Raw genomic sequence first — 12,732 nt, 5'->3', positions numbered from 1 at the left:
CAAGACACATGAGTGCCTTCTTGTTGCACAACCTCCAACATGACCCTCGTATTGTCAAAATTAGAAGTGATGATGACTACTGGCTTGCCACACTATTAGATCCCCGGTACAAGTCCAAATTTTGTGACATAATTCCAGCCATAGAAAGGGACGCACGTATGCAGGAGTATCAGCAAAAGCTTTTACTCGATCTTAGCTCGGCTTTTCCACCAAACAACCGTGGTGCAGGGAGTGAATCTCCCAGTTGTAACTTGACAAACATGGGACGGTCTCGTCATCTTCAACAGTCTACCCGTAGCAGCAGCACCGTAACTGGTGCTGCTAACAGCAATTTTATTGAATCTTTTCATAATTTTTTTAAACCATCCTTTGCAAGGCCAACAGAGACAACAAGTCTGACACATAGTCAACGGCTGGAGAGGATGATACAGGAGTATCTCCAAATGAACATCGATGCCATTACTTTGCAAATGGAGCCTTGCTCATTTTGGGCTTCAAATCTTGAAAAATTGCCAGAGCTCTCCATTTACGCCTTGGAGATCTTGTCGTGTCCAGCTGCCAGCGTTGTCTCTGAACGTGTCTTCAGTGCTGCTGGGTGTGTGCTGACAGATAAGCGCATGGGTCTGTCCAGTGACAATGTGGACAGACTAATGTTCATCAAGATGAACAAGTCATGGATCCGCAAGGACTTTACTACCCCTGTGTCATCCTGGGGAGAGTAAATGCTTGTGGATTTGGAATGTGCTTGATACAAATCTACCTGTGAAGTGTACAACTGGGGCACAAGTGCTGCCACTGAAGGGGTGTCTGTGTGGCCCAATTTTTGGAAAAAAGGGAGACTCCACGTGGATCAACCCTTACTTGCTCTGTTTTTAAAAAGGGGCCAAAATGAACAAGTCATGGTTCAGCAAAGACTTTGTAACCTACCCCGGTGTCATCCAGGGGACGGTTAAGGATAGCGTATTTTTGAATGTGCTTGATGCAAATCTACCTGTGAAGTGTACAACTGGGGCACAAGTGCTGCCACTGAAGAAGGTGTCTGTGTTGCCCAATTTTTGTAAAAAAGGGAGACTCTGCTTGAAGTAACCCTTGCTGTATTTTTAAAAAGGAGCCAAGATGAACAAGTCATGGTTCAGCAAAGACTTTGCAACCTACCCCGGTGTCCTCCTGGGGACTTTAAGGATGGCGTATTTTTGAATGTGCTTGATGCAAATCTACCTGTGAAGTGTACAACTGGGGCACAAGTGCTGCCACTGAAGGGATGTCTGTGTTGCCCAATTTTTGGAAAAAAAAGGAGACTCCACTTGGAGTAACCCTTGCTTACAGTGTTTCTAAAAATGATCCAAGATGAACAGATCTGGGATCAGCAAATACTTTGCTACCTACCCCGGTGCCATCCTGGGGACGGTTAAGGATGGCATATTTTTGAATGTGCTTGATGCAGATCTACCTTTGAAGTGTACAACTGGGGCACAAGTACTGCCACTGAAATGGTGTCTGTGTGGCCCAATATTTGGAAAAAAGGGAGACTCTGCTTGGAGTAACCCTTGCTGTGTTTTTAAAAAGGAGCCAAGATGAACAAGTCATGGTTCAGCATCGACTTTGCTACCTACCCCGGTGTCATCCTGGGGATGGTTAAGGATGGCGTATTTTTGAATGTGCTTGATGCAAATCTACCTGTGAAGTGTACAACTGGGGCACAAGTGCTGCCATTGAAGGGATGTCTGTGTGGCCCAATTTTTGGAAACAAGGGAGGCTCTGCTTGGAGTAACCCTTTCTGTGTTTTTAAAAAGGAGCCAAGATGAACAAGTCATGGTTCAGCAAAGACTTTGCTACCTACTTTGGTGTCATCCTGGGGACGGTTAAGTATGGCGTATTTTTGAATGTGCTTGATGCAAATCTAGCTGTGAAGTGTACAACTGGGGCACAAGTTCTGCCACTGAAGGGGTGGGTGTGTGTGTGCCCCAATTTTTGGAAAAAAGGGAGACTCCGCTTTGAGTCACCTTGCGGTGTTTTACATCATTTTAGAAGGGCGTGCCATGCCTATATCTGTGTCTCCTCCTCTTTTTCCTTGTCCAGCTCTTTTGTTTTCGCATGAGTATATGTCCTTGTCACTTTCCCATGTGTTTGTGTTGTGTTGTGAATTGTTTGTCCCCTTTTGGACACCTTTGAGGGTGTTTTCTAGGTGTTTTTATGTGTTTGTGTTTGCCTCCCATTGTTTTCTATGGGTTCGAGTGGTTCGCCGAACCGGTTCGCCGAACCGAACTCGAACTAGACCTGCGTTCGACAAACCAAGCTTGAGCCGAACCGCGACCGGTTCGCTCATCTCTAAGATAGATAGATGGATAGATAGAGGGATAGATATGGATAGATAGATAATGGATAAATAGATAGATATATAATGGATAAATATATAGCTAAATAGAGAGATAGATAGAGGGGTAAATGGATGGATAGATAATGTATAAATAGATAGATGGATAGATAGATAATGGATACAAAGATGGATGGATAGATAGATAATGGATAGATAGATAGATAATGGATAGATAGATAATGGATAGATAAAGGAATAGAGAGATAGATAGATAATGGATAGACAGAGAGATAGAGGGATAGATAGATAGATTGATAGATAATGGCTTGAAAGATAGATAGATGAATCCACCCACTATTCCTAGGAGTAAGCATCATTGAAGATGAGCTCCTGAGCTTTCCATCATATTATACCTTGTAATGAGCAAACAGTAAGACAAAACCTGGAAAATTCAACTCCGCGGAAGAGAAAAGTGAGCTGGACTGAGCTGGAGTAAAGAATTTTATGAAAAACGAGGAAATAGAGGATTTAAAGGACATAAGAAAAAAACTGTTGAAGGACAGACTACAAAAAACAGGAGGACTCCAGACTGACACCCAGAGATCTGCACATCCAAAGGTAGGACCATCCTGCATCCACACCACAACCTACAGACAGTGCTGAAATTACATCTCTGAGAAATAAGGATTATAATAAAAATGGAAAATATAAATGTAGAATAAGTAAATGAGCAGGGGCCAGAGCTGGAGACACAGGACAGCAGGGGGTCAGCCATCCTGGAGATCACAGAGCTGGAAACACAGGACAACATGGGGTCAGCCATCCTGGAGATCACAGAGCTGGAGACACAGGACAACATGGGGTCAGCCATTCTGGAGATCACAGAGCTGGAGACACAGGACAACATGGGGTCAGACATCCTGGAGTTCACATACTCTGAAGGGCAGAAAAGCATTCAAGCACAGAGAGCCAAAAAACATGCAAGAATTAGAGAACTTCCAGAGACCCTCTTTGCTGATTTTACCTCTAAAGAGGAAGATAAAAGAAAAAACAATTTATTATTCTTCACAGACCAGCCCTTACCCTAGCACACCGCTCTGTGCAAAAAATATAAGCATACATCCTAGTGCGGCATTAATAAGGGCCGGCAGATCAGAATTAGAAACCAAGAAGAAGACGAAACCAACTCACTGACCATAAATGTGTACAATAATGGCAACATCAGGGTACAGGGGACTGAGGAAAATTTACAGAAAATTGAAGACAGTTTTTCTCAAATTAAACTCCAGGCCCAAAATCACAAAGAACAACAAACCCCAGCAGCCACCACTTATGTCCAATGCCCAAAATCACAAAGAACAACAAACCCCAGCAGCAACCCCTTATGTCCAATGCCAAAAATCACAAAGGACAAAAAACCCCAGCAGCCACCACTTATGTCCAATGCCCAAAATCACAAAGGACAACAAACCCCAGCAGCCACCCTTTATGTCCAATGCCCAAAATCACAAAGAACAACAAACCCCAGCAGCCACCACTTATGTCCCCACCTTTACAGAGACCTCCAGAGACAGAACTGCAGACCCCAACACCTCACACCCCTCACACGAGAGCCTCAGAGACTGTCTATCTCAATTAGAAAGAGACTTTGTACAATTTAAAGAAAAAAGTCAAAAAAACCTTGGTGACAGAAATGCAAATGACCAAGTAATGAATGAGATAAACAAACTGAAATGTGAATACAGGTCAGCTCTGAAGGAAATAAGATGCAAAATGTGTTAACTACATCAAGAAAATGCCCAACTGAGACAGGAGATAACAGAGCTATAGACTCCTGTACACCTGAAGCAGGAGGACATCATGGAAACAGGGAGAAATACAGACAACACAACCTCCACTGGCCAGGAGGAAACTATGTTAACTAGCACCAGCAGTACAGACAACATGGCCTCCACTTGCCAGGACACTGCGATACCAAATAACTCCAACAGTAATGAATGACCCTAAAAATAATATAAGTGAACCACAAACCAGAGAGATAGAAAAGAGAAGAGAACCATCCACCAGCAAAATCTCCAGCACAGACCCCCAACTTCACCCACGTACCCAAAAGCGTGACCTCACAAAGTTTTGATACCATCCTAATAATGGACTCAAATGGGAAGTACCTGAATACACGGCGACTATTCCCAGGAAAAAGGGTCAATAAAATCCACTGTACAACTTTTGACAGGTGACAGCAGTCATCAATAAGCCATGGTTTGCAAGCCCAAATCATATTATCATACACACAGGAACAAACAATGTGCCAGACCAACACCAGCAGATCGCAGGACAACTGATCCAACTAGTAAAGACGACAAAACTAAAATTCCCGGACAGCAAAATCATTCTGTCATTTCTGCTCCCAAGAAAGGTTATATCTAGGCAAACCATCCAGAGCATTAACACGGACCTGACCACAAGAATCAAGGCTGTGCCAGACGTGATCCTGGTACAACACCCCTCCATAAATCACCATCACCATTATGACAACAAGCACCTCAACAACCAAATGTCAGCCTTCTGGCCAAAGAGATGAAGGACATCATACTCAACAGAGACCCCAGGCCTGGACTCCACAGCAACCAAAATCCCATGGAAAGACCCCCAACAATGAAAAGGCAGGAAACCCCAATTTCATCACATGCAGATGTGACGCCCTGGCAAAGCCAGGTTGTCACAGAAAGAGTTAATCCTCCTTGGTAACCTGATCCCACACCAGTGCAGCAGGACAAACCACCACCCCCAGTGTAAGAGCAAAACAGAGCAGGAGGGGAGGGGCTGCAGCAGAGTGTGTGGAGAGAGAGACAGGAGAGGAACCCGGTATTGTAGCTCCCAGGCTGCTACAGAAGCGTGCTCCAAAAGGGCCGGGACAGGCTGTAAGTGAGAAAGGGGCCAGAGGTAGCCGGGGCAGGGTAGCGGCCCGCCAGTACCAAGGGTGACCCGGATCACTGCAGGGGAGTGGACTCCCCGTTCCCGGCTGAGGAGAAAGAAAAAGAGTAGAGAAAGAGGCACCTGGCTGCAGGGAAAGAACAGGGGCTGCTGCACCGTGTGTGGGACACTAATGTGGCGCCCTGGACAAGCCAGGTCATCACAGAACTACACCAACACACCCCACACCCCGGTTAGGCACATCTAGGTCAAACACAAATTCCTTGTTGCCTTCCTCCAGGGGCTGATGTCCACACCAGGGGGTGGGCCAGGCGGTTGGTCCCGCCCACCGAGGAGTTCACAGTCCTGGAGGCGGGAAAAGGAGTCAGTTAGTGGAGAGTTGAGTTTGGAGTTTGGAAGTGGAGGAGTGAAGTGGTAGTGGAGGAATAGTCTGACGGCGTCAGGGTGTGTGGCCCAGACGGTACAGCAAGGTTGGCAGACGGTGGTGACCGTCTGCAGGAGAGGCTGATTCGAGCAAACTGTATGGACCGTGGATGGGCGGTGGCCCAGCAGTACCGGATTGGAGAGTAAAGAGAAGCCAGCACCATCCGGCAGGGCTTACGGACCCCGACCAGGCTAGGAGTCGCCGTTAAACTGTTCAAATCCGTTAGCGAAGGGAACCTCCGGGGTTTCCCAGCAGTCAAGACCCGATTGAAGGCAACAGCTCACACTGTAGAGGGAAACACAGTCACCGCGAAGGCTAAAGTTCCCAGGGCCAGAGCCTGTGGGCAGAAGGGGCTCCTTCAGCATCCATCCAAGCTGGGGAGCGGGTTACCGGTGGGAAGCCATTGGAACCATAACACAACACAGGTGCAGGGAAAGGCAGTCACCATCAACCTACCGGGAGCAGAAACAACCGCAGCCGCTTGTGGGACCCATCCATCCAGCCGTTTGTTTGACCAGAGACTCTGTGTGAATTACTGGCTGAGTGAGTACCACCGTGCCGTGCGGCACAGCGCTGCCCCCGCGACCCTGCACCTCACCAGGCCCCGTAACCCGCCTGCCATCCATCCCTACCCCTCACCGGGCCCCAGGACTACCAACCCCCCTACCCACGGAGGGGAGAACCAACATCCAAGCTGCTCCCTGTCATCGCTCCCGGGATTCCCGTCCAGAGCAGCAGTGGTGTCACAACCTCACCACAACCGTGGGTGGCGTCACGGACAATATTCCTAAACCAAACCACTCCCTTTCACTCACGGGCGAGGAACGCCGCTTGAGTCCCCGGGATCCGGCCCTCCGCTCGAGCCACCACCGAGCAGCAACAGCAGCAGCCAAACCCGAGCAGTGGGTGAGCGCAGCGTCCCCTCCTCCGCCTGCGACACTATCATCCTCCGTACCGAAGGCTGCGGACTCTGGCAGTTTCTGGTTAATTCCTGACTCTTGCAAAGCAAACTGTGAGTAACAACATCCCCCGGTCCAACCGGGCGCACAGCTCTCAGACGGTCTCCATCTCCTCCGTGCACCACCTCACCGGGGTCCCGGGACACCAACACCCTACCCGTGGAGGGAAATCACCACCTTGCTGCCCACCACCATCCCCGGGATCCATTAACCGGCAGCGGCGGTGCTCCGTTACCTCACCGCACACCACGGGTGGCGTCATGGACAATCTCCCTTACCTAATCCCCTTCTTACTGTGGAGCCTGGGATCACAGACCGGGTCACGCCACCGTGATACCCACAGAAGTGACCCCGTGGCCCGGATCTGAGTACCCCTTGTCCCTGGGTGACACACAGACAGAAACAAAGCCCTTCACCCAAAATCGGGCCATCAGAGAAGGAGACCACCATGGAGGGGACAATCAGCCCCTCACAGAGACATGCAGAGCAGAGACATGGAAGAGATTAGAACTTTTTTTAGCACATTGTACAGGAAACTAATGTGACTGGATCAAACTAAACATATCTATAACCAGTCATAAATCCAGTGTGTATTACACAGCCACACTCATTACAAGGTATATACACATGAGGAATATAGAAAAAAAAATGACCTCATTCACAATCAGCAGCTGGAACATCCAAGGCCTGAGCACCTCGGTCTTTGGATGTAAAACAAATGACCCCGACTTTATTCAAAGACTGAAATATATAGATATTCAGATCCTCCTGGAAACATGAACCAGAGCTGAGAATGAATCTCTGGTGCCAATCGGATACAGGGAAATCTCTGTCCCTGCCATGAAAAATAAAAACACCAAACAGGGCCGCTGCTCAGGAGGAATATTGATCTGGTATAAAGAAGAGCTCCACCAGTACATCACACCAGTGAAGAGAGGAGGCAGCCACATATGGATCAGAATCAGGAGCCCCATCCTCACCTCTCAGTCCGATGTCTACCTCTGCACCACCTATATACCACCGCCAGAGTCCCCCTACTTCAATCCAGACAGCTTTGAGATCTTACAAGAAGAAGCCACCCATTATCAGGTCCTGGGCAAAGTTCTCATCTTTGGAGACCGTTTTTTGAACTGAACAGCTCAGTATCAAAATGGATCCGTCAAAAAACGGAAGAAATGGATGGAAAAAAACTGATGCGACTAATCTGTTTTGTCGCCGGATCCGTCGCATCCCTTTTTTCGCCTGATCATGCCTGATGGCAAAAAACTGATGTGTGAAAGCAGCCTAAATGCTGCTAAGAACAGTTCTACTTTTTCAAATGTGAGGCCATATGGCACATTTTAAATATAAATATTTTAGAGTAGGACTGTCCCAAAGAGATTTGCTGTGACGTGGCGGGGTAGCTCTAGAAATTACAATTTTTTTGCCAAGAATCTCAAATTTTAATAATAAGCACAGTTTGGAATTTTTAGTGCAGTAATGCACATTTAGTGCTGGCTTTCTTGTTTTTCCAAGCAGAAAATAATTCCTGCAACTCCGATTAGTAACAAAACAAAAGCTGGTTGATGTCTAAACCTGTCTGTGCAACTCAAAAGCAGCATTTTGCGGAGTGTCTGACTCTGCTGTTTGAACAGCGTCACAAATAATCCTGACTCTCGGTGAGTTTTGAGCTAAACACCGTGTGACAAAGTGTATGGACTGAAACAAACTCCACAGCTTCATATATGCCTATACAAATGTCATGCTCAGCACAGAAGGCCCCTGGCAGTCTGTGTGCGGCTGATAGTCCTCTGAGAATATATCTTACTCATTGCCAAGTGCCAGTCAAAGAGGACAGCTAATGTGATTCACTTCCCCGTCAGTGGTTTTCACTTTATGACTGACCGGTGTAGGCTGCATTGGACATTGTCTAAACACGTATGAAAAGTACAAAAGTGTCATCAATGACGTGGAGAATGTAGAAGTAATTACTTACATTGTGCAAAGTAGTCTTGGGTGGAAGATTTCATAAGTCTGGATATATTCAATTAAATGATTCACAGTGAAGATTCCTCCGATGGTGATGTCTCCTTCCTGGTAATATTCATACTGGAACATCGCCTTGTTGGATGAGAGTCTACAAGGTGAGGGTGGACTTGTGGATGTTCTTCTTCCACAGGATTCTCCGATCAAGAAGAGCAGGTAACATACAGCAGAGACCACATCAGAAATGATGAGGAGTAAATCCATGATTGATCTTCACTTCATCTTCCTGGTATAGTGGCAGCCTCACAGTACAGGCACCAGCACTGCGGCGGTGACCGGCTACGAGCAGAGGGTTATATCCATTTTCTCTGAGTAATTTTCAGTTACAAGATCAAAAAGATAATTTAGGATTTCCAGAAATGTCTGCTGGAGGTTCTATAAGAAGCTGTGGATTTCATCATTCTGTGTCTGCTACTTATTGCAGGATGTTTGTTTTAATCAAAGCTAAATTCAGAAGAGCTTAAAGTTTGCAAAAAACTGTTTGGTAAAGTACAAAGCATGAGAACAATACTACGTAGAATCATATGGTGATCAGAGTTTTAGGGTTTCCTATCATATTGCTGTGTAGGATAGAAAAAGACAAATTCATACCTATCTTCATGAGTAATGATGAGAAGACCCATGGATGTTGGGGTTCGCTGGGTTTAGCTGGATTTTTAAATAAGTTTTGTTTGGGACCCGAACTTCACCCCGGACTCTGAACTCCATACAAGTCTATGGAGACTTGTGTGCTGTAAAATGGTTGTAAAATGGTTGTAATATGAATTAGGGGACTGCAAAAGAAAGTAAAATGTCTGTAATAGCAAAACAACTGTGGTAACATGGGAAGTAAATGAATAAACTAAACATTTTAAGAGTGCTCCCAAAGACTTATTTTACAGATCCCCAAAGAGCAACAATGCTCCAAAAGGCCCCTGAGGAGCCTGTTTTCCCAGTTCACCCACACAGTCAAGATTTTTAGAGTTCCCTCACAGAGCTCCAGTTCTCATAAAGGTCCCTAGAGAGCCTGTATTCCCAGTTCACCCACATAGTGAAGATTGTTAGAGTTCCTTCAAAGAGCAACTCAAAAACACCAACACAGAGACTGTTTTCCCAGTTTAATTATGCAGACAAAATTTTTAGAGTTGCGCCACAACTAAATTTATAAAGATTATATTACGGGGGGACTGGCAGATCAGGACAAGGTGGTAAACATCCCAATCGCCAGTTGAGGCCCACCGTGCTCCAGATAACAAAGGAGCTGCTGGCAACCCGAAGGTTAGGCGGAGGATACCGAGCTGGATGGCTCTGAGATAACCCAGGAAACCTGCAAACTGGTCACGTGTGTAGGCACACGTCAGACCGGACGACCACCCAGTTAGCGTTTTGGTGTACCTGGCGCTACACCAACCATATGTGCAGGGAACACGTCAGGCCGGGTGGTGACCGGAAAACCGCCGTGAAAGCGCCCTGTCGGCCACATGTGTAGGACTTGTCAGGCCGAGCGGTCCTCCGATTAGCATTTCTGGTCACCTCTCGACTGGCCACGTGTGTGAAGGACACATCAGGCCAGGTGGTCACACCAGTAGCATTGACTGGGAAGCCGAGGAAGATAACAGAGTTCACACATCCAACCCAGGAACTCCCAGTTCACACCACAGGGGTCCTGGTGTACGCTGTCTGTGCACGTAGGGGACACAACTGGACAGGTGGCGCAGCAGCCGCAGCCCAGTTAACGCCACTGGGCTGCTACAGCAAGACTGGAACAGAAGGAGGGAAGCACGATGCCTGATCCTGATGTTTTGTCTTGATGGGCACTGTTCTCCTAACCCTACCTACCGCTTCCAAAGGCTTATGCCACAATGGACTCTATACATGGAGGTGTGGTCAGAACAAGCATATGAGAAGACTGCGCACCTCCATGTTGTCTCCAGCCCCTTTTATAACCTGGGTCCCCCCCAAACCCATGGTGGACCACAATGGCACCTCCAGGGTCCAATAGCAGATTGCCATGTCATCAGCGACATCACCAGCGGCCTATCCGGAACTGTCACGTCATTGATGACCTCATGACAGCGATGCCCCAACCACCTCACCAGTCATCGTCTACCACCAATGGTGAGGTGCCAGGTCATAGTGGCGGGTCTCCGAGAGCAAGTCCGGAGTGGCCACGTCATCAGGACACCTGATGCCCTCTGCCCTATCAGAGCCTGCCACCTCACGGACATGCCCAGTGAGGTCCTCACTGGACCTAGCCTCTGATGCACCAAGTGCCTGAGCATGCTCAGTAGCCTGAACAATAGTCTCAGAAATCAGACTATCTGCCTGAGCATGCTCAGTAGGCACAATACAGGACTTAGATACAGCACGATGTCCAAGTACCTGTGCAAAGAGGCTTTCCGCACTAAGTGTAGGAGCATGCTCAGTAGCCTGAACCGAGGACTTGGCCTCAGAAATGGCACTATCAGGCTGAGCATGCTCACATTCACAAATCACCAACACAGTCAAGATTGTTAGAGTTCCCCCACGGAGCAACAATTGTCAAAAAGGCCCCTTATAGCCTATTTTCCCACTTCTCCCACCCAGTAAAGATTGTTAGAATTCTTGCACAGTGCAACAGTTCGCAAAATGGCGGCATACAAAGCCTATTTTTAGTGTTTATCTACAAAACCAAGACTATTAGAGTTCCCCAACAGAGTAACAATTATCAAAAAGGTCCCATACAAAATTTGCTTTTAAAGTTTACCTATACAATCAAGATTCTGAGAATTAAGTAAAAGAGCAGCAATTCTCAAAAAAGCCCCTAAAGAACCTTTAAATAGATATAAAATATAAATCCAGCGCAATCACATGGAATATTAAAAAGTTGTCTTCTTTATTGATAGTTTTTCATAAAATCCAAAAGGTACATGCAGCATAAAAATAAAGGATGCCCAGGTCAGAGCGACGCGTTTCAACAAACTGTCTTAATCATGGTCTCATTTTATGAAAAACTATCAATAAAGAAGACAACTTTTTAATATTCCATGTGATTGCGCTGGATTTATATTTTATATCTATTTGGAGACTTCTGACCATCCGTGCGCTGATCATCCACCACAGGACGATTATGGGACTGCAGCAGGCTTGGTGAGCTGATTTTAGCTATTTTTGCTAAAGAACCTTTGTTCCCAATTTACTGACATAGTAAAAATTGTTTGAATTCCAAAGCAACAATTCTAAAAAAGTATAAAATATAGCATAGACAGATAGGGGAACATATCATAACATAATTTCATCCTGGTGGATTAAATATTGTACCCCAATGAACGGACGTCATAGAATATACTCCAAGGTTTGACTCAAAAAATCGTGTAGAAAACACGTAAAGGAGACTAATTCAGATTAAAATATCAAATTTTATTTAAATAACCAAAAAAGGTAAATTCATTATACACAATGAAAGTATGAGGTAAGTGGATTCAATATTCACCCACCCATCAATGAACCACCAAGGTCAACCCATCATAATATCCAGACCGTAGAAGACAGCCAGTGCAGCAATAATAAAGACACACCATGTGAATGAATAGTCACATGAAATAACAACCGTATATGGACTTACCCATGGTGTAGGAATGGGGAGCCAGACAAAGGTGGTTCAGAGGTGGACAGGCAAATACCCTTCAACCCGGACGCGCGTGTCGCCAAAGCTTCATCAGCGGGGTGCAGGCGAATGGACAATCACACAGTACGATCCTCATTTATAGCAGTAATTGCCCTGAGTACAGGTGCCATTTTCCATGTGTGTGGATTGCCGACATAACAGCGCACGCGCACGGGACGGGGCACCCGGAAGTAGCGTCACCACACGGCAGCTCTCATCCCCGAGGTGCACGTCAGAGGGAATTCCCTCAGTGACGTCACCAGACATGCGCATCGGGAATATTGAGGCCGCCGCGCGGCGACATCCGGAAGCCGCGCCCCGCGCGCACGCGCAGCAGCAGCACCCACACAGAGGGAATGTTTGTTGTAGTGACCGATGTCTGGTATGTACAAGGAATCTGACCTTATAGACATGACAGGAGGAAGAACAGTACAAAGTAAGTAGAGAA

The 12,732-nt window shown here is 46.6% G+C and overlaps 1 protein-coding gene across 1 annotated transcript in view; it reads right to left on the bottom strand.

Annotated features, from left to right (window-relative positions):
- LOC142301259 (vomeronasal type-2 receptor 26-like) overlaps nucleotides 1–8,863 on the bottom strand; it is a 91,683-nt gene extending 82,820 nt beyond the window's left edge. The window contains exon 1 of the mRNA XM_075342573.1: nucleotides 8,610–8,863. Coding sequence (XP_075198688.1) covers nucleotides 8,610–8,863 — 254 coding nt within the window. The remainder of the gene's footprint in view (nucleotides 1–8,609) is intronic.
- Between the last annotated feature and the right edge of the window lie 3,869 nt (nucleotides 8,864–12,732).

Source organism: Anomaloglossus baeobatrachus, chromosome 1 (assembly GCF_048569485.1).
Source record: "Anomaloglossus baeobatrachus isolate aAnoBae1 chromosome 1, aAnoBae1.hap1, whole genome shotgun sequence".
Lineage (NCBI taxonomy): Eukaryota > Metazoa > Chordata > Amphibia > Anura > Aromobatidae > Anomaloglossus > Anomaloglossus baeobatrachus.
The sequence above is the reverse complement of the archived record's forward strand: the minus strand, read 5'-3'. Positions and strand labels throughout refer to the sequence as shown.